This window comes from Mytilus galloprovincialis, chromosome 10 (genome assembly GCF_965363235.1).
Source record: "Mytilus galloprovincialis chromosome 10, xbMytGall1.hap1.1, whole genome shotgun sequence".
Lineage (NCBI taxonomy): Eukaryota > Metazoa > Mollusca > Bivalvia > Mytilida > Mytilidae > Mytilus > Mytilus galloprovincialis.
Genome location: NC_134847.1, coordinates 46,577,787 through 46,599,574, shown reverse-complemented (window position 1 = coordinate 46,599,574; position 21,788 = coordinate 46,577,787). Strand labels below are relative to the sequence as shown.

Genomic DNA, 21,788 nt, shown 5'->3' with positions numbered 1-21,788 from the left:
TGCCTGTCTTTATTGAAATTGGCCAAACATATTTATTTGTGAAAATGAAATTGAAAATGAACATATATGTTTGAAGCTTTTGCGTGTCCAGTTCGCCTTTGAGGCCTGATATCTAACTTTTTCAGAAACGCTTAAACTTTTCAAACATTTACTATTCCTCAAAAGACAAGTATCTATACAACTGTCAAGTCTATACAAGTATTAATGTAAAGAAACAGTCATAAATCTGCCAATCTGCTATCAAACACAAAATCCAAAAATAAGCAAAAAAAGAAAAGAAAAAAAAAACAATGGTCAGCTAAGACATCAGACAACCACTGATTTTCAACAGGTTCGTGTCATGAACATATGGCAGAGTTTAATAACTATTATAAAAGAATTTTTATCGTCTTGTGATTCAATTAAGGTGGATACATTTCGATCACCTTAGCTGTAATTGGCAAGACCTTTCTGAATGTTTAGTCCTGAGTGCTACTTCAACTTCGCATTATATATTGGGCCTCTTGAAATATATTGATTTTGAGTTGTATAAAATTACTATCAGGTGTTTATTCTACTAGATGAGGCAGTTAATATCTACCATGATACCAACAAATACACGATATACTTTTATTTACCAAACACATATTAACATTATCGAAAACTTTCATCTTTGATAATTGTTTTTCATGTCCAACAGTTGTTTTTTTGTAAGTTTTATATATAGTGATTTACGCCACAGAAAAAAAAATATGATATAATTATAAATATAAACTATGACAACTTGTTCATTGTTTTCGAAGGAAGTCTAGAGACACATTGCAAAATTTAGTTGACTTTTTTTTTTTTTTTTTTCAAAATTAATTACAAAATGAGTTGCACTGTGTTTACCTCTGGAAATTATATTGATATATTGTGATCCAATATCGATGTCATAAGATAGTGTCTATTACGATCATTTCATAAATATGATGTTTGTGAATATTTGGTTGATGAAACTTATTAATACGCTAAAAAGTAAATACAAATTCTAAGAACGTCACCACAGTATGAATATATCCGAATGACTGATCGTTGTTGAATGAAACACTCCTGATTTGTTTTCTGTATTTTGTTTCTTTATAAGATTCCAAAATATTTCCAATTTAACAACAAAAGTAAAAAAAAAAAAAATGTTACCACTCACTTCATCTTTCTCATTCACCTATTACTTCCTGACATACTTACTCTCTCTAACACTCCTCACTCTCGTTCACCCCTCACTCAATTTCAACCTCTATTTCCTCTCACCTTCCAGTATTATCTTTCTCTCTCGGCTCTCTTTTCTTCTCTTCTCTCCTTCTCTCACTCTGTTAGTCTCACATTAGCTCTCTCAAACTCTTACTCCCGCGGTCTCACACTCTAACTCTCGCTCTCCTCACACACTCTTAATCTCTCTTTTTCTCACTCTTACTCCCGCTGTCTCACGCTCGCTCACTCACTCTTTTACCATTGCTCTCCTACTTTCACTCTCACACTTAGTCTTACTCTCGCACTAACTCTCACATGCACTCCTACACTTGCACTCGCTTCTAATCTAGCACTAACTCTCACACACACTCCTACTCTAGCACTAACTCTCACACACACTCCTACTCTAGCACTAACTCTCACACGCATGCTCATGCTCCTACTCTAGCACTCACTCCACGCCCTCTCTCTCACTCTCTCGCTCCATCTCGCATCGCTTTCACTCTCGCTCCATCGCATCGCTTTCGCTCTCTCGCTCCATCGCTTCGCTTTCGCTCTCTCGCTCTCGCTCCATCGCTTCGCTTTCGCTCTCTCGCTCTCGCTCCATCGCTTCTTTCGTCACTTTCTCACTTATTTTCACACTCGCTCCCTTTCTCACATGTTGACCCTCTCACTCACCATCCCAAAAGAATGAAGGAACAAAAGAGAAAAAGACAGTAGCAGATACAGAGAAAAAAGAAATAGACAGATAAAAAACGATAGAGTGTGAAATGTAGACAGTGAGAGAAAAGGGTAGAGATTGGAAGGAAGAATATTGAACAAAAAGGATGTTTAAGTAGAAAGATAAGTTTAATCCATTCCAAAATAAATTCTTCAGGGCTATTTTAAACCCACAAGAAAATACACCTTTTCGAGGTGCAAGGCTAAAGCAGTAATGAGTTCTCCTCCGTCGGCGTTGTTCATTTTGACAGTCCATTGGCGAGAACACAACTGCCTACCAGGATTTTGGAAAGGCTGGCGCATTTACCTTCAGTTACCTTCATTAGGTAAGTGCGCATTTAACAACTTGAAATGAATCATTTTATCTAAATAAAAAAAAAGTGCAAGTTACGGTATGTTTTATATCTGATTCTTGCAATTTAACTTTTGGAAAGGGAATCGCTGCTAGGTTAATTTCATTTAAATGTACATATTTTATCACTTTGTCGAATTTTCAAGTTATATAGAGTAAGAATGTTTAATTTTTCAACTATTTGAAAAAAAACCAAATGAACATATTAATGGACGGTAACTTTCGTTAATCATGTACAACAAATGAAACATAACACGTGTTTTCCAGACTTATTCACGTACGTGAAGTAATTGAAATATTAACACAAAAAAATCCCACAAACTCTATTTACTTTAACCTATGTATATAAAAATAAAGAGATATGGTTTAATTGTCAATGAGAGAACAATCCACCAAAGCTAACAGTGGTGTAGCTGGGTCATTTTTACGTGTACGCCCGAACCTTGGCGAAGGGTCTGAGGGGGTGCCAACCGCTCAATGTCAAAGCACCTGCTGGTAGTGGTTTCAAGGGGACGAAGTCCCCGAAAGCTATCGAGTTATCGAGAATGAGATCTACCATTCCTGTCAGTAAAAAATCATTAATAGCAACATACTTTTGAATCTAATTGGTTTATTTTTTATGTTTAATTTTGAAATATGTTTAACTTATCATCCGTCATCGTGTTAAACTGGAAGCTAGTGGTCATTGGTTTTAGAGAAAACGTGCAAACCAATATCACTTTCAAATATGTTTAAAGGGAGCCGTGAGTGAGCATACAATCGACAAAAGCACCTTTTAATGCACATGAAAATTTATTTCTAACAGGTGCAATATAAAAATTCCCTGGAACACCTATGATTTCTTCCCACAAAAAGTGAATCAATTTATCAGTCCCTTAAATTGTTTTAAAAAAACACCTAAAATCCTCTTTTTACATTTTTTCTTGATCTAGAATATTAAAGTGTGCCAATATTTCATGACAATCTATGAAGTTTTATAAATTGATCATGAAAAAACAATTAATTGCGTACAGAAAGTTCGGCTATGAGTAAAGATCAGAAAATGAACGAAAACAAATGCTTTCAAAATTTTGCTTCAGACATTAATCATAAAAAACCTCTTCCAAACTTTTATAAAATTCGTTAAAGGTTTGACAAAGTAGTAAAATGTAATTAAGAATTAACAAACTTTAAGCCCAAACTGTGACCACTTATTAATTGCAGAAAGAATACCTTTTATCCGTTAAATGCGGGAAAATTAAAGCATAATTATATTGCTCTGGATACTCTTTTGATCATAAACATTTTTCTTCCAACTTTCGTAAAATTTCACGGAGAGCCATTCAAAACACTTTATCCATTCGAAATCTTAATATTGACGCCGACAACCGACGCTTTGACTCGCTTTTTAGACATAAATCACAGGCTCGACAAAAAAAATGCAAACCGCATATCGAATCTCAGCAGATAATGAATTGCATTAAATATAAGAAAAGTACGCAGAATTCAAAGTAGATTCAGACTTTTACATAAAATTGGAAGAAATCTATAATAGAATCTAGTTGATTAAAGTAAATTCAGTCCCTTTTTATTCACAATTACAGAATCACACGGCTGATGTGCTTTTAACCAGATTTTCTTATTCTATTTATTTTTTTTTTTCATTTTCAAAATTCAAGTGTACGCTCGGGCGTTTTGACGTAAACGTAGCTACGCGCATGGCTAACTATATTTCATGTCAAAGGGATTTATTAGAATTATTTGATCAATCAGTTTGTGTTTGTAGACTGATCTTTTTCTTCTTTTTTTGTTTTTTGTTTTTTGTTTTTTTTTTATCATTTTACGCCATAGCGTATATTGAGAAATAATCAATGTAAAAATGGCATTTTTTTTGGCGAAAACCACCAAAATCTTAAAGAAAAACAGATTACCTCAAAAAAAAAAAAAAAAAAAAAAAATGAAAAAAAAAAAAAAATCCTAAAAAATAGCAAAATCTTTAGATTATCAACTAAAAAATCCTATGTATGGTTCCTTAGGCTTATATGAAAATGAAATACATGATCAAAACAATAATCTAAACAGGCTCACTGTAAATTCAAACACTTCTTTTAACACTTCAGAATGATCCTCTTGCTGATCAAATATATATGAGATGCTGGAAACTAGGAATAAAATATGAACAAAAAAAGTTACACCCAGCTAATTGCGAAGTAAACAGAAAGCATTGTTAGCAATACAAATAAAAAAGCCAGCTACAACTTTTAAATATATCGAAGAAAAATATATTTCAAATCCTTCACCTTTTCATGAAAACCAACAAAAACTTTATCTAATGAAGTTAAGGATTGTATACCAGAATTCAAACAAATCTCTTATTGTTTTAAATTTTGTAAAATTTGCAAAGAAAGAAAAATGAATATGAAAGTGGCATAAGAAAATGAATGTAATATAAAAAAGAAGATGTGGTATGATTGCCAATGAGACAACTGTCCACAAGAGACCAAAATGACATAGACATTAACAACTATAGGTCACCGTACGGCCTTGTCATTTATATAAATCACTAATAAATTCCTTTTCAGCAGAAACAATAAGGACCATAAGGGAGTGACCATTTAGCATAAAAAGGGGGGGTATGGTTTTGTCAGAGTCAGATTTTTCTCACACGAAGCGCTTCAACGCTATCAATCAAAACGTTTGGGTCAAAATTTGATGACGGTACAAAAATGTATTGGGAAAATCTAGATTCAGAATATGTGACTTTACTCATTTAAATACCTCTGGTCATGTGATTACTGAGCTTTCTGCATGCAATGAGCACAGTAATCACATGACCAGAGTAATTTAAATGAGTAAAGTCACATGGTACAATGAAACAGGTTTAAAGCACATGTCTAATGTTTGTGTTATGAATGGAAGGCTGTTATACTACTCATACTTACTCCAAAAAAACAAAAAAAAATCAACTAAAAAAATAGAAGTAACATAGAGACCTAATGAGTAACTTTTTTGATTATTGGTTCAAAATTATGATATTCATAGTCAGAGTTCGTATATATCATACATTAACATACATGAAGAAAAAAAAAATATTTGTAAAAATAAATTCTGAAGAATTCTTTTCTGCAGATTTTTAGCAGTCAAACGAACTTTAGTATTGGAACTTTAGAAAATGACAAACACCAAATATATTTCAGCATCTGGTGTATTACAGTCTTACAGGGATAAGAGACGTTTTAATACTTCAAAAATCTATTGGCAACAACCTTAAAGCATATTTTAATCGTTTCCAAAACATTTGAAAACATGATGTATAATATTTGACCTCATCGGTCAGACTTAAAAAGTGCCTGAAGTCCTTCAGAAATTTTCATGCCTCACGGGTCCCCACCTACAATAGTAGAGGGGCATTATGTTTTCTGGTCTGTGTGTCCGTTCGTCCGTCCATTCGTTCGTCTGTTCGTCCATCCGTTCGTTCGTCTGTTCGTCCGTCCGCTCGTTCGTCCGTCGGTTCGTTCGTCCTTCCGTTCGTTCATTCGTTTGTCCGTTCGTATGTCCCGCTTTATGTTAATTTTTTTGTTTGGTCAAAGTAGTTTTTAATGAAGTTGAAGCCCAACCAACTTGAAACTTAGTACACATGTTCCCTATGTTATGGGTTTTGACCCCAGTTTCACGGTCCACTGAACATAGCAAATGATAACTGCGAGTGGGGCATCCGTGTACTATGGACACTTACTTGTTTTTGTCGATGTAATAATTTTCATACTTGAACAATTTGATTTTAAATGCCGTAAATGTATATTTGGCGTGAATTAAATAAAAGATCTATTGAATCAAGTATTTACTGAAATATTTTTTGGGTCACTGATTTTATATCTGTTTATAATTTGTATAAAATATGCCTTGTTACATAATTTACATTTAATGTGTACTCTTTGTCTTTTTTCTAAGTTACCTTTAACATATTCTATTGGATTCTAATATTTACAATGATCAGGAATTGGCATTTATAATTTATATTCAAATACAATTTGTATAGCATTGCTGTAGTTGGTGTCATATCAGTGAATACATCCTACGCGTTATATATTTACTGTTGAATAAATTGTTTTAAATAAGTCAAATATTCAATATTCGGACCTGCGCTTCCATATAATACAAGTAACCAGAAGTCTATGACTATACACGTTGTATAAGCAAGTTACTATCAAATAAATGGAATTATTAAAACAGTCGATATTTAGAGCAATCGACGACGATTCTGAAGAACTTGAAGAACTGAGCAAAGAGATATGGCAAAACCAGGAACTTAACTTTGAGGAACATTATGCACACGAAAAACTAACCAATTTTCTTTTTTCTTGAAAGTAAGGGCTTCAACGTAACAAAGAAATTTGTTTTAGAGACTGAATTTAAAGCTGAGGTAGGCACCGGTAAAAATCAACCAAACATTGCTATAATTTGTGAGTATGATGCATTACCGGAGATCGGACATGCATGTGGACACAATTTGATTGCTGAAGCTGGTGTTGCTGCTGGTCTTGGAATAAAAGCAGCAATGGAGAAAATGGAAAATTCATGTGGCAGGGTAGGCAATACCGTTATTTGTAGAATAACAGAAAGCAGGAAAACATCTCACAGCGGTAACTAATGTTGCCTTTATTCATTCACTCCTTTTTTATTGACTTTGTATCAACATTGTATCTTACATCACATTTATTCGTTCAGTGTATGTTCACATGTGTTAATATGTCTTTTGATTGAGTTAGGCGATTTCAATTGATATTTCGTAGTGTGTCTTTCTATGTTGTAATATTACACTATTGTTTCAGATAAATGTGGAGGCCGGTACTTTAAAAACGTTTAGATCCGAGCTTGCGTTTTGGAGTGATCCAAGGCTCCGTGTTGAAGACCGTACTTTGACCTATGATGGTTTACTTTTACTAATTGTGACTTTGACGAAGAGCTGTCTCATTGGTACTCATACCACATCTTCTTATATCTACATAGCAATACATATAGTAAAATATAGTCCAATGTCAGAATCTAAACTAAATGACAATGATAATTTAGCAATTTAGATGGTGACAAGGCAAACTCTTAAAATGGATAATAAACAATAGGAAATGAAAAATCTCTTTTGTCATAAGTTTTGATATAACGCTTCCCGTTAATCATATAGATGTCAAAATACAGGAAAGCGCTGTGTTGATTATTGCTTCGCATCAATTAGTTTCAGTCTACACGCCATATTGCAGTTATTACTTACCACATATATATTCTGATTGGTTGCTAATGGACAACATATTTATTGGAGATAAACTTTTTCCAACAAATTGTCGGCTTTCCTAATGGAGCGAACTGTGCGCCTTGTCTTGTCCATGTCTTCTGATTTTGCATACTAGTCGGAGTTCCTTTAGACACTTGTCAATAACAAGAAAATCAAAGAAGACATTGACATATTGTAGTCGTCATTTTACCATGAATAAATAAATACTAATAAAATGTGTATGGTAGATTATTTTTATTTGAATTTGAATTTTCAGATAACTGTTTTGGGTACCCCTGCAGAGGAAGGAGGGGGAGGGAAAATAGACTTGATCAATAAAGGTGTCTTTGACGATGTTGATGTAGTCATGATGGTTCACCCTTCTCCAAAAACTAGCTCTCATGTTTCCCTGACAGCGATTGATAGGTAAGAATCTTTTTCATATTCATGTTGATCTATTTCACAGTTTAAGAAAATACTGTATCACGTCTATGCAAGTCTATATTAACATCATAGATCGATACTTAGCACAAAAATAGCAAAATAACAAGAGACATAAAGTATTTGCAGTTAATAAAAGCTAGGTCTTTGTCAAAATCTTTTTTAATTTGTCTTTTAACTTTCTTGATTTGACTGATGATTCTTTTGTAGACATGTAGACGAAATAACATTATAGTCTGTTATCTTTTATGAATTTTTGTTGAAATGTTAATGAATGCAATATAAAAACAAGGGTTTGCAGACGTAATAAATAATGTAATGCAATTATCATGATTATATTTTAAAGGACAATGTCGAGGCATCTGGTCTCGCATCTTTTGGTTTTCATGCGATAACCTGGATTCTCATTCTTAATTGATCTATGAGACTATAACATTGGTAATTTCTGTTTCCTAACGTTTCATATTAAATCTTATAATTTCATTATTACATTTCTTGTGAAATATAGTTTCTTCAAACCCTGTGTTTGTTTATCAAATACATATCCATACTCAAACTGACCATTTATAAGTACAATATTTCAAAAAGGCTTTTCAGAAATGCATTGACCGTTTTTCTAAGTAAGATTATTTTTTTTGCAGGGTAACAGTCAAATACAATGGGAAAGCAGCACACGCTGCAGTCTATCCCTGGAATGGAGTTAACGCCCTTGATGCGGCTGTATTGTGCTACCAGACGGTATCCTGTCTAAGGCAACAGATGAAGCCTACATGGAGAGTTCATGGTATGAAAACAAATAAAGTAAGAGATGTTAATTCACAACGAAATGTCCTAGGAGACTATAGTCTTTGTTAGTCATGTATGTCTTTTTTCAATTTTAATTCATTTGAAAGTTTCGAAGTTACGTGTAACGTCCATTTTCACGGAACCAGTACACATTTAAAAAGAAAAAAACCTCTATTAAAATTGAGAAAGGAAATGGGGAATGTGTTAAAGCGACAACAACCCGACCATAGAGCAGATAACAAGCTTATTATTAACAGCCGAAGGCCACTAATCGGTTTTTGCTATTTTTCCAGAGGGCGTTATGCATCATGTGGTATTCAATGACATACCCATTTTACATCTGGCAGAGTTTACCAGAATTTACCAGAATGAACGTTTCAATACAGCTGAATGGGCGTAACCTTACATTAACACAATTGTTAAATTTCACAGTAATAGAGAAGTAATAGAGATAACCAAGACTATTAAACAATTTCATTTTTACAACGGTTATCGTTAACATTTGACGATTTAAAAAAAAAAAATCGTATCTAAAAGAATGTTATATTAATTTTTTTTTTATCACAGGGAAGCTTTTAGTTCTTTAAACACCAAGGAATACAACTGGGTCTTGACGGGTGTCTTTGGACGTGTTTTTTTCTTATTAATGTTATCTATGGACTAGTCGGATAGATAATCTTTATTTTAGGAATAATAAAAAATGGTGGAATCAAGTCAAATATTATACCAGATTTATCTGAGCTTGAATACTCATACAGAGCTCCAAACAAACAAGAACTGGACAACTAAAAGTCAAAATGAGATCCTGTTTTGACTCAGCAGCAACAGGCACTGGGTGTCAGGTATAACAGGACACGTATATACACGGATTTAAAGTTGAATATAGCGTACATATTCACTATTCTTGATAGTTGATTACATTTTAATGCATTTAGATCTGCATTTGAAATATACTTAAAAAGATAAACATATGTAATATAATTAATCCAATTTGTGCGAGAATATTTAGGATCATATGAAAGAAAAAGTTTTAAGTTTTTCTAAGGCCGTTAAAGCCATTTTTTTAAAATATTTATAAAGCTTTTTAATGTCATTTTATGGCATGCACTCTGTTTAATGAATTTGGAGAAATCAGCTGATTTGCAAAAGAATAAAAACAATATTTAAATTCCTATTTTGTCTATAAAACATTTCTAGTAATCTAGCTATGTACATGTATTGTGAATGTGTGTAATCTTGAAAAGAAGCAAGGTCTACACGTTAAAAGACCTAGGTATCCTTATAAAAATGCAAACTTATCCTACTGTTTCATATAAAAGTCGAGTAAAAACGTTCTTACTAAATCGTCTATTTCATGATTTTATTAAAAAAAAAATATTCTTGTTTGAACTATCTGAATTCATTTTGTCACGTCGTTGCTTGTTATATCTTTCTTAAAGGCTTTACTCATTGCTGGAAGCCCTACGAGGACTTACAGTTCGAACTTCCACTTTATTGGTCTCTGGTTGGTCAGTTGCCGTATTTGTAATCATTACACATCTCTTTAATATAATTTTAACATCGTATTGGTCGTTGACGTGGTTCAGGAAAAATCAATCGTTTCCGAAGAGAGATATTTGCAGACTATGGAAACAAACGAAAACAGAAATAAACGGGGAAAAAATTTTAAAATTTAAATTTCCACCGAAAAAGATCCTTTTTCTTTATAAGAATTTAAATTTCGTAATAAAACAATTCTAATCCTTAAATTAATTTTTCGGCAAAAAAGAATTGTCTATATATTTTTTTTGTGTTTATAACATAAATCAGGACTTCCGTTTTTGTCCTTTCAATTGTTACACATTTTGTTATCCTAGGGTGTTTTATAACTTGAGATACGGTATCAGTTTTGCTCTTAATGTAAAGAAAAAACGGTGTTACTTCAAACATAATGGCTAACTTTTTGGAGGATTATGCATATGTGTACAGAAGAACAACATTCGGTTTATTTAAAATATCATAAATTTTTCTGTAAATGTTAGAAAATCAATAAGCATAGTATATTTATTTTTGAATTGAATTTATAGTTAAAGTACATAGATAATATTGTGGTTTTTCAATGTTTTAATACACATAAAGTAATTCTTTATAATTTGGTTACAGGTGTCATACGAATTTTCTAGCAAGCCTTATTTGAATATGGTCAGTAATTATCGAATGGCAGACGCCTTTAGAAGTCATGCAGAATCTCTTGGTGTAAAATTTGACGCAAAGGAAGACGAAATAGGAGGTTCATCGGATATGGGAAATGTTTCACAAATTGTTCCAAGCATTCATCCACTTTATAACATTGAAACGATTCATGGAAATCATACCAAAGATTTTACCACTGCTTCAGGTATGTTATTATGTTTGTGACGATTTCATTTCTATATCTTATGTTATTATGTTTCTAAGATAAAGAAATGAAATCGTCACAAATGTATATATCCTTATTATCATACAAAATCATACAACCCGATAAGGACTATTAATTTGATGAAAAGTTCTTGAGTAAAGCGTTGAAGTGCTTTAAGTTTTTAAACGTCCAATTTAAATTTAATTTCATTAACCCGAAAAGAACTTGTTGATTACTGAATGTCTTCTCAATTGAATAATTATCATTTAATAATCTTCCAATTCTGTTCCTGAAAAATTGTAGTTTCAGTTTCTAAGATATTTCAACTATCAAATAGTTTCATCAATGTTTTACTATTTTTTAAAGGGAAGTGATCAAAAGTCATGTTTTAATGAAATTTGATCGATTGTACAATATTTTGTTGACCCAGGTGCTTTTCTAATCCTAAAATGTTTTATTTTTTCCAGGTGATCCAAAAGCTCAGTTGCATACTCTGAATCAAGCTAAAGCTATGGCACTAACCTGTCTTGATATTTTAACAGATGAAAATTTATTAATAGAAATAAGGGATGAATTTGCATTATTCAAACAAAATTCACAATGAATCAGTGGTTACACAAATATTCTCAAAACTTTACAGATTTGTGAACACGGATGGACTTGGTTGATTTTGTAATTTTTTAAGTCATATTTTAAAATTTGCTTTCATGTAATGAGTTTAACAGACTTATTAGTTATAATAAGCGTACTAATCTTGTCTCAGAAAAGTGGTCAAGCCTCTAAATAAATTTCTGCAACAGAAGTTTACTGATTTGCAAAACTCGATTTAATCGAGTTAAAAGACATATCAAGATTACAAACAAAAGTTATGGGAATAGCAAAAGGAGCAATACCAGATGACAGGATGAGCGTCTTCTCCTATGCTTTGCGATCCACACTCGGTAAAAATGTCACAATACATATTACAGAGGATTATTTGACTTTTGTGTAATCTAAATATTCAAGGCTGCGAAAACATGTCGATAGTGGTTTGAAACACAGAAATATCATACAAGCCATTCACATGCGTGATGCTATCGGTGAAAAAGGGTAGATCTTAACCGAGTTTCCTCGTATCTCTGTTTATTTAGGGGGTACATCACGTATTAATTTTATAAAAATATGTCATGAGCAATTGATTTATAAATGGACATGAATGTTCTGTAAAGCTAAAATACGAAAAATTGGAAAGTTTTAAAAAATCACTTTTGTCATAGATTGTGATTTGAAGTCACCCATCTGTGTCAAATTCGAGGAAAAAATCAACTCATGAGTAGATTTCCTAGTTTCGGTAGTAATCAAAATAAATGGTCTACTAAGATACGTGAGATGCAAATATGTATTGAAAAATGGATAATCACAATACATCTGAAAGCTAAATTACAGAACTTTTCAACATTGTCTTCGAGAATGTTTTGCATGCATTCTGCTAAAAAGTCGGCCAGTTAAGACGCCGTATCAATACCCATTACATTACCGACTGTCTGTTGAAATATCAATCCATCAAACACAACAAATATGCTGTTTGTCACAATAAATAAATCAATGTTACATATACTAGTAGTATAGATTAAATAAGGATGTAGTGTAAACGTCAATTAGATAGCAACCAAATATGAATATTTAAAATACATTTAGATTTAGATAAAAGTGAAGTATGCAGCATTATACAGTTGTTTTCTAAATGTTCAGCTACAAATGACACCAATCAGAAAAAAATAATACAGAAACGATATTCACAAAAAATTATGGTTGCTAGTGGGTAATGGTAATCTTTGATGAAATTATAAATTATGATCAGCTTAAGGTGTACTGTATTTGCAAAACCCACATAAATATTATCAATACAAAATTATTGTTTGATAAAATCTTTTGCATGTCCGTATAATGGAATTTGACGCGACTGTCATACAAGTGAGAGGTTAAACGCTATAAAACCGGGTTCATTCCACCATTTTCTACATTTGAAAATGCCTGTTCTAAGTCAGGAATATGATAGTTGTTGCCCATTCGTTTGATGTGTTTTATCATTTGATTTTGCCATTTGATTTTGGACTTTCCGTTTTGAATTTTCCTCGGAGTTCAGTATTTTGGTGATTTTACTTTTTTCTCACCAGTATTGTCATATTTCGTGGCTGATTGTATAAACCAACTTTGGTATAGTCTTCCTATCTTTTCACTATGTATTGTAATAACGTTGAATAATCATGTTCTATATTTTCACCTTCTTTGAAAGATAAAAGTGTACAATAAATAAACTTATCTTTATAACTGTAGTATTTCTAGTCGATATTTGAACGATGGAAAACATTAGACAGGCTGCTTGTTTAGCAATAGATAATGCATCAGAAGACCTGAACAGCATCAGCCAAATATTATGGAAAAGGCCAGAACTAGGACTAAATGAAATTCATGCTCATACTGTGCTTACGGATTTTCTAAAACAGAAAGGGTTTACAGTACACAGACACTTTATACTAGACACGGCTTTCAAGGCTGAATTAGGATCAACAGATAACGGACCGAACATTGCAGTTATTTGCGAATACGATGCTCTACCTGAGATTGGTCACGCATGTGGTCATAATTTAATTGCTGAATCAGGAATTGCTGCTGCAATTGGTGTACAAGCAGCATTCAAATGTTCGGGGACTCCAATAGGAAAGGTAGGCATTTTAATTACACAATACAAAAAATAACAACTTTTGACTTTATTGTAATATATATACTTTAGTAAATGAAAAGCACAATCATTTTATAAGTAGGTCAAATTCTCCCAATTGGCTTTCTTTAAAAACAAACTAAATTACGATTCTGACACATGCCTGCAGGGTTTGTTTGATGTTCCTATTAGAATATACAGTAATTATCGTTTTTGATGACGGTAATGACGGTAATGATGTCGTGACACTACTTGTTTCCGATTTTGGCTGTCAGTGTGGTAAGTATTGTTTTAAAAAAAAACTGTTGGTTTGTTTAAAAATATCATCTTCTTCCAGTCTTTTTTTTTTATAAATTTGGAACATTTTTAAAGTAAAAGTGTTAATGGAGTGTATGCATGGTCATAAAAAATACATCTCCCAAAAACCCCATGCATTTTAGATAACTATCATGGGAACTCCAGATGAAGAAGGATATGGCGGTAAGATAGATTTGATTGAATCTGGTGCATTCAATAACATAGATGTAGCCATGATGGTACATCCTTTTCCAAAGACAATTTCAAATGTTGAAATGCTCGCTGTCGATGGGTAAGTCGTATGCTACACTGGATATGGTTCTATGGGAACCAATTATGCCCTTCTTCTTGTCGACTTGTTCCTTTATTCTCATGAGGCTGACTTCTCATACGAACTTCTTAGGAAGAAAGAAAATAAGTTAGAAATATTCTACTATTATATATACTCTCCGCTAAATAGATCATGTTCTCTAATTAATAAATTCAAAATTTGGTGACTATGTTCAGATACAGTTAAGTCTTTCTCACATCTTGACTTGCATCTCGAAATTGACAATGAGAGTCAGTTGAAAACAAAACTTAACGACAAAACAGACCCACTTGTGAATTTTCAGTTCATATGTAGCAAAATTCCAGCAACGCCTGCATATGGAGTATATAACTTCAAACTAATACGATAGTTTCTGCTTTATGGATATAAATAGGAGAGATAACGCGAATTATTAACGTCGTGTGTGAACGTCGAAGTGGTTATGAAATTGAGGGTAATAATTATAAATATAGTCATAACTAGATGTGAATTCCAAGAATAAGAAATATTGACCATCAACCAAAACAATACTGAAAGCTATTTTTCTGTTAATAAAACACCGGTACAATACAACAGTTATCCAAGTATCATAAAGTGCACATACAGTGCCCATTTTTTGAATACAGTAGTCAATCTATCGTGAATAAGACGCATGGAAGCATGAGCAAATTCAAAATGTTAAATTTATAAATTTGAATTACGAAAAAAAAATTTGTACAATTAAGCCGTGTCTTCTTCAGAGTCACAATCAAATATATAGGAAAAGCCGCTCACGCGGCGGCTTATCCTTGGGAAGGAGTAAATGCCCTAGATGCTGCTGTATTATGTTACCAAAATGTTTCCTGCTTGAGACAACAGTTGAAACCAACATGGAGAGTACACGGTAAATATTTGAATTTAGGAAGGAAAAAAAAAACCCAGGGATTTTGATATAAAAAGATGTGGTATGAGTGCCAATGAGACAACTTCTACTCCAAGTCACAACTTTAAAAGTTAGCCATTTGATGTCAAAGTACGGCCTTTAACACAGAGCATTGGCTCACACCGAACAGCAAGCTTTTAAGGACCCCCAAATTACTATTGTTAAATTCTTCAAACAGGAAAACCAACGGTTACAAAACAAATTGTATCAACAGGTCAAATTACCACGAAAGTACCATTTCAGAGTACTTGCAGTTACTGTATTAATGACATTATTAATTTCCAAAATAATCATGAACCAGTGTCATTTTTAAATGGAAATTATTTTGATAAATATATATCATATTAAAAAGGAAACAGTTCTTCACGAATTCAGAATGTGAAATGATATACATGTATTATAAAGTTTCAAAGATAAAATGATTACGTTTTCTTTAATGTAGAACATCGACCAATTTATGCGTCATATACAATGCAATGTTATAGTAGCAAAACCGTAAACAAATGTATGTACCACTTGTTTTGATTACAAGGGGTTATAAAGAACGGAGGAGTGAAGCCAAACATCATACCAGAGCTATCAGAGCTAGAGTTCTACTTCAGAACACCAAGCAAAAAGGAATTGGATAAACTAAGGGACAAAATGAAAGCATGTTTTGAGGCTGCTGCTGTGGCAACATATTGTCAGGTTTGCATTTATTCCTTTGAAAGTAATCAGTGGCGGATCCAGAAATTTTCATAAGTGGGGGCCCACTGACTGCCTTAGAGGGGACCCGCTCCAGTCACGCTTCAGTGATTCCCTATATAAGCAACCAGTGTTTTTCCCAAAAAGGGGGGGGCGGGCCCCTGCCCCCTAAATCCACCTCTGGTATTAAATTCAATAGGCCTAACTGTTGTTATCAAAAGTGATTCTAAACAGACGTATTTTTTTGTCAGATTATTTTAAATGATAAAATGCGTGCACGTGAAGCAAATACATTGCCATCAACATATATTTGATTAAGATTGTTATTAGAATTCAGAAACAATATCTATATCTGAATATGGAGTAGAACAAACTAACGACTAGCTGAAGTAAGATACAAAAATATCTCTGACAATTTTCCTAACAAAGATGGGTTGTATTGACTAACCAATTGCACCCGTTAAACAAAACATTGGACCAGGTAGGTAAAAAAACATTTTGGACAAAAGATACTAGAGGGACATTCAAACTCATAGATCGAACATAAACCGACAACGCCATGGCCAAAATAAGAAAAAGACAAATAAAATAGTACATAAGACACTACAATGAAAACCAAGCGGTTCATAAAATTGACTCAGAAACGCTAATTACTACTACAAACTTAATTTGTGTCATTGTAGAACAGAGTCCGGGATTATTTTAATTGTAATCATTAATCAACTGTATTTGATTACCATTGTTCAGGTAATCATTGTAATCATTAATCAGCCAAAAATCTGATTACATGTAATTTAATTTAATCAATTACTTTTCAAAATACCCTGTAATCCTGATTACTTTTTGATTACATACTGATTACAACAAAAAAATAATCTAAAACTGTTTTTATGGTCAATAAATGAACATTTTTGTAATTCATATTTGATAAATATTTAACATGTTAAAATAGTTTTCTTTACTTGAAGCATAGTAATTGATTTGTATACTTGAAACTTCAGTAAAAAATAAACTGTTACAGTATTGAAAAGTCATGATTAGCCTAAGTAAAAGATATTGTACATTATAATCACAATTTAAAGATGAAAATATATATATATATTTGGTCATAACTCTTATATTCATGTTAGAGAATTTCTCGTTGCATTGAAGACCTGTTGGTGACCTTCTGCTGTTGTCTGCGCTAAGGTCGGGTTGTTGTCTCTTTGGCACATTCCCCATTTCCATTCTCAATTCTATACTTTTCTTTAACCCTTAAATTATAATTTGCTAGTATTGTGATTTTTGTCAACTTTGCATTGACTGGTAGGACACCAATTAAGGATTGTTCTTATTCCAGGCATAGATTACTTTAGCCGTATTTGGCACAACTTTTTGGAATTTTGGATCCTCAATGCTCTTCAACTTTGTACTTGTTTGGCCTTATAAATATTTTGATTTGAGCGTCACTGATGAGTCTTATGTAGACGAAACTCGCGTCTGGCGTACTAAATTATAGTCCTGGTGCCTTTGATAACTATTGATTGCAATTACCAATTTTGTATAGCTGAAGGGCAATATATATAATAAAAGATAAACCAGACATGTGAAAATTTATCTAATTAGTACAAAATTAATAAAAAGTAAGAAAAACGAACAATTTGTGGTATGCATTTGGACTGGACATGTAAAATGCAATGATTCTTTTAGTACTTATCTTTTGTTTACAATTTGATTAAACATTTCTATTAAATTTTACATAGTTTTTAACTGGTAACTTTATTTTCATCCATATTTTAACTTTAAGAAACTACACATTGAAATACATATAGTCTGGAAGAGGCCAGAAGACAAACACCAAACTCTTTATAAACCTTTATCCTGATTATTCAATTGAAGTCAAAATAATTCAGAAATCAATGATGATAAAGTGTAATGGGTCATAACAAGCAGGCCTGGGGTAATGGTAATTTGTAATTGTAATGCATTGTAATATTACATTTTTTGGATGTAATGCAAAGTAATTTGTAATGCACATTTTCTGCATTACAATTACATGTAATGTAATGATTACTTTAGTTAAAAATTGATGTAATGCCTCCATTACAGTACATTACTTTTCATTACAAATTGGTAAAATCGATAAAATTGAAGAATATTGTATAATAAAAATAAAATATTAACAAAAACAAAAGAAAGTATGGAATAAAATTTTTGTCACAGTTACTGTATTAAATAAATTACATCAATCTTTAAAACACACATTAAGGTAAGAAATATAAAATGGTAAAAAATATCAAGTCTTTGATCTTGGTTTCTGATATTTGTTTAATATGATATGGGAATATTTTGGTGTTTGGTGGTCTATGAAAAATCTTATAAAAAAAATTATCAAACAAAACTATATAGATCAATGAAAAAAAATGAAGATGAAAATTTCATAATTCTATACACACCTTACATGTATTTCAATGAAATATTGAATATATCAAACAACATTTTTAAACCTAACTGTGGTTTGGGTCCTGTCTGTGTTGTTATTTCACCTAATTCAATATCACAATGTTTTTATTGCAATCAAATCTTCTCAACTTATGTTTGTCCTCACAGAACCCTTAGGCATTTCACAAGATAATCCTTTAATGACACATTTATTATATCCCTTTGAAATCCTTAATGATGTCTTAATGATTAAGTGATCAATGTTAAAAACAAAATTATATGATAATTTATTTATTTTTTACCACCACCTAAGAAACTTGAAAGTGACTTTTTCAGTTTCATGTCTCCTACTACTCTATCAAAGGGTATAGACACAGGTACGGTGCAGTACATGATGTTGACATCTACTTGTCTGAGCCATGTGAAGAAATTTCAATCAATGCACTGGAATAATGGAAGTCAAATTCAGTGTGCCTTTCTTCTTTGGCTAATACAGCTATCAAGTATTTAGCCATTTCCCACACATAAGCTCCTGTAGAAAGGCTTTTAAGTATTGCCGGAAAGGTGTACAGAACTGATCGCTGTTCTCTTAATGGCATCACATTTAAACCACTTATGATGATAAAGTGCACATATTAATTAACCAGTATTTGAAGTCTATGTACCTAACACTGTATACATATGTACATATACCTTTGTTTTTGAAATGCTTTTTGTTTTTATATTGAAAAAGTAATGTGTAATGTAATGCATTACACAGGCAAAGTAATTGTAATGTAATGCATTACATGTGAGAAAAAATGTAATTGTAATTGTAATTGTAATGGAAGAATCACAAAGTTATTGTAATGTAATGGCCCCAGGCCTGATAACCAGTGACACAATGTTCATGTATATATATAGATAAAAATCACAATATTAGCAAATTATAATTTAAGGGTTAAAGAAAAGTATAAAATTGAGAATGGAAAACGCATAAAAAACGAATGAACAAGAACTGTCATATTCCTGACTTGGTACAGGCATTTTCAAATGTAGAAAATGGTGGATTGAAACTGGTTTTATAGCTAGCTAAACCTCTCACTTGTATGACAGTCGCATCAAATTCCATTATATTGTCACCGATGCGTGAACAAAACAAACAGACACAATAGGTAAAAATGTCAAAAATAGGGGTACATCAGTCAACATTGTTATCATCTTAATCACTAAAAAAAACAACAAATGTAACGAAGAAGCACAAAAAGGCATACATCAAATTAACATCCTCATTTTGATTATATTATACGATTTTATTTGTCTATGTAAAATGCACCCATCAAGGAAGGAGGGTTTTGAGTACTAGTGTAAAATTGAATGTGCTTAATCAATAACATTGAACGTAATCAGACCCATCTGTGTTGTAGAATAATATATAAGAATTAGTAATGTTATCACATCGAAACAAATTTTCAGGTTAAATATGAGTTCACAGGAAGACCTTGTCTGAATGTTGTAACCAACAAGCGATTAGAAGCCGCTTTTAGGGGAAATGCTGAGTCTTTAGGGGTAAAGTTTGAATCAGCAGAAGGTCAGATTGGAGGATCTACTGATATGGGCAACGTATCCCAAATTGTTCCAAGCATCCACCCGTTTTATGCAATTGGAACATCTTCTGTTAATCATTCAAAAGACTTTGCCTTAGCATCAGGTACATTTAATATAAAGTGGAATAAAACTTGTCTGTAGGAAATCTTGTAGGAAGTCTCATACAAAAAATGATTCTTCGCATAGATAAGTTAGAAGGAAAGTCCCCATTCTTTACACTTGTTTATATTCTCGTCATCAAGTCTTCGATGGAGTGTTGCTTTATTGCAAATCATAAAACATCTCCCTATTTATATTATTCCCAATAAAACGGAGTCTGACAAAATAATTCATTCAATACTATTTTGACAAAAGGGTTATTTTATACTGAAAAAAGGTGTGTGGTACAAGGATAATATTCAAATACTATAACAATGAGGATTCTAATAAAGGCTTTATTAAATATTTCTCATTCAACAGCTCCTGAAATGAATACAATATTTTGTCTTATTACCTTTGAACTTAGTCATTACATTACCCAGCGGAATTGACTCTGTAATAGACAAGTTGGATATTTCAAAAGTCTTATGTGCTTAATCAACAATATAATCATTCAGTCATGTAATCGAGATCATGTTTTATCAGTGTATGATTCAATCTGTTGTTGAATTTTGTTTCTAATTTGACATGTCAAAAACCCCATTGCAGACAGTTAATTAACCCTTGGACACTTTCTCCATTAGATACAATCGTCGAAATGCTGTTTATCTGTATCTTATTTTATGGTCAAGCTTTTGATTTTCTCGATGCGTTGAAGACCAATTGGTCGGGTTGTTGTCTCTTTGACATATTCCCCATTTCCATTCTCACTTTTGTTTATAGTAAAATACGAAATTATCATTTTATTATTATTGTAACACATTCCGGAAAATCCATGGTTGCATTTTCTCGGTCATCTTATTTCTCACCATGAATGTAACAAATGTCAATGATTAAATAAGTGTGTTACGACTTCCCGAAATACTTACCTTTTTACATCAAGATCATGTTCAGTTAATAAAAGGAAAAGAATCTAAACATTGAAAGTGAAACAAAGGTCAATCATTTGATTGATTGATTCGATCCACAAAAAAACGATAGCTTTTTTAATCTATAACATGAAATAAAAAAAATCTAATTGCACGAAGTCGCTATCTTTTGAAATTTTTTGGCAGTTTTTGGAGGTCATCTCGATAGTTAATAAGATGGCGACGAGACTAAATAACGCACGTTATTCTGGTATATATTATCTAGTTATGCATTTTAATTTCTTTACTTCAGAATTATTGTAAAATTGTGTTTAGGCATGTTAAAAAATCAAAAATGAGAATTTGAGTCAAATCGGTGAACATGATTTTGACAGCTAGTGCCTCTATAAGTCTTGTTTATACATTGAAACTGTTATACTCTAATTAAAGGTGATCAAAAAGCCCAACTATCAACTCTGACACAAGGAAAGGCAATGGCGTTAACCTGTTTGGAATTGTTTCAAGACAAAGATCTGTTGAAGGAAATCAAAGAAGAATTTGCAGTATTCAAGACGTTGTCGGCATAAATGGGACAAAACTCACGTTATATTCACTTATTTATATATCTATGACGGAATACCACTGACTACCGTCTTTGTGTTTGTGCTGCTTACAAAAACAATCTTTTCCATGTTGATGCGTGTTCGTATTTGCCATCTTAAAACTTTCATTTCGTGTTTTACTGTG

At 32.2% G+C, this 21,788-nt stretch overlaps 2 protein-coding genes across 2 annotated transcripts; both read left to right on the top strand.

Moving 5' to 3' along the window:
• The first annotated feature begins 8,619 nt into the window (after positions 1-8,619).
• LOC143047662 (xaa-Arg dipeptidase-like) lies at positions 8,620-11,933 on the top strand. Its single transcript, XM_076220847.1, has 4 exons — positions 8,620-8,754; positions 9,445-9,598; positions 10,899-11,133; positions 11,601-11,933. The coding sequence occupies exons 2-4, from the start codon at positions 9,554-9,556 to the stop codon at positions 11,735-11,737; spliced, it is 417 nt and encodes a 138-aa protein (XP_076076962.1). The 5' UTR covers positions 8,620-8,754; positions 9,445-9,553; the 3' UTR covers positions 11,738-11,933.
• An 819-nt stretch (positions 11,934-12,752) lies between these two features.
• LOC143047661 (peptidase M20 domain-containing protein 2-like) lies at positions 12,753-21,788 on the top strand. Its single transcript, XM_076220846.1, has 6 exons — positions 12,753-13,838; positions 14,275-14,423; positions 15,182-15,324; positions 15,896-16,050; positions 19,924-20,158; positions 21,492-21,788. Exons 1-6 carry the CDS (start codon positions 13,473-13,475, stop codon positions 21,626-21,628), a joined length of 1,185 nt encoding a protein of 394 aa, XP_076076961.1. The 5' UTR covers positions 12,753-13,472; the 3' UTR covers positions 21,629-21,788.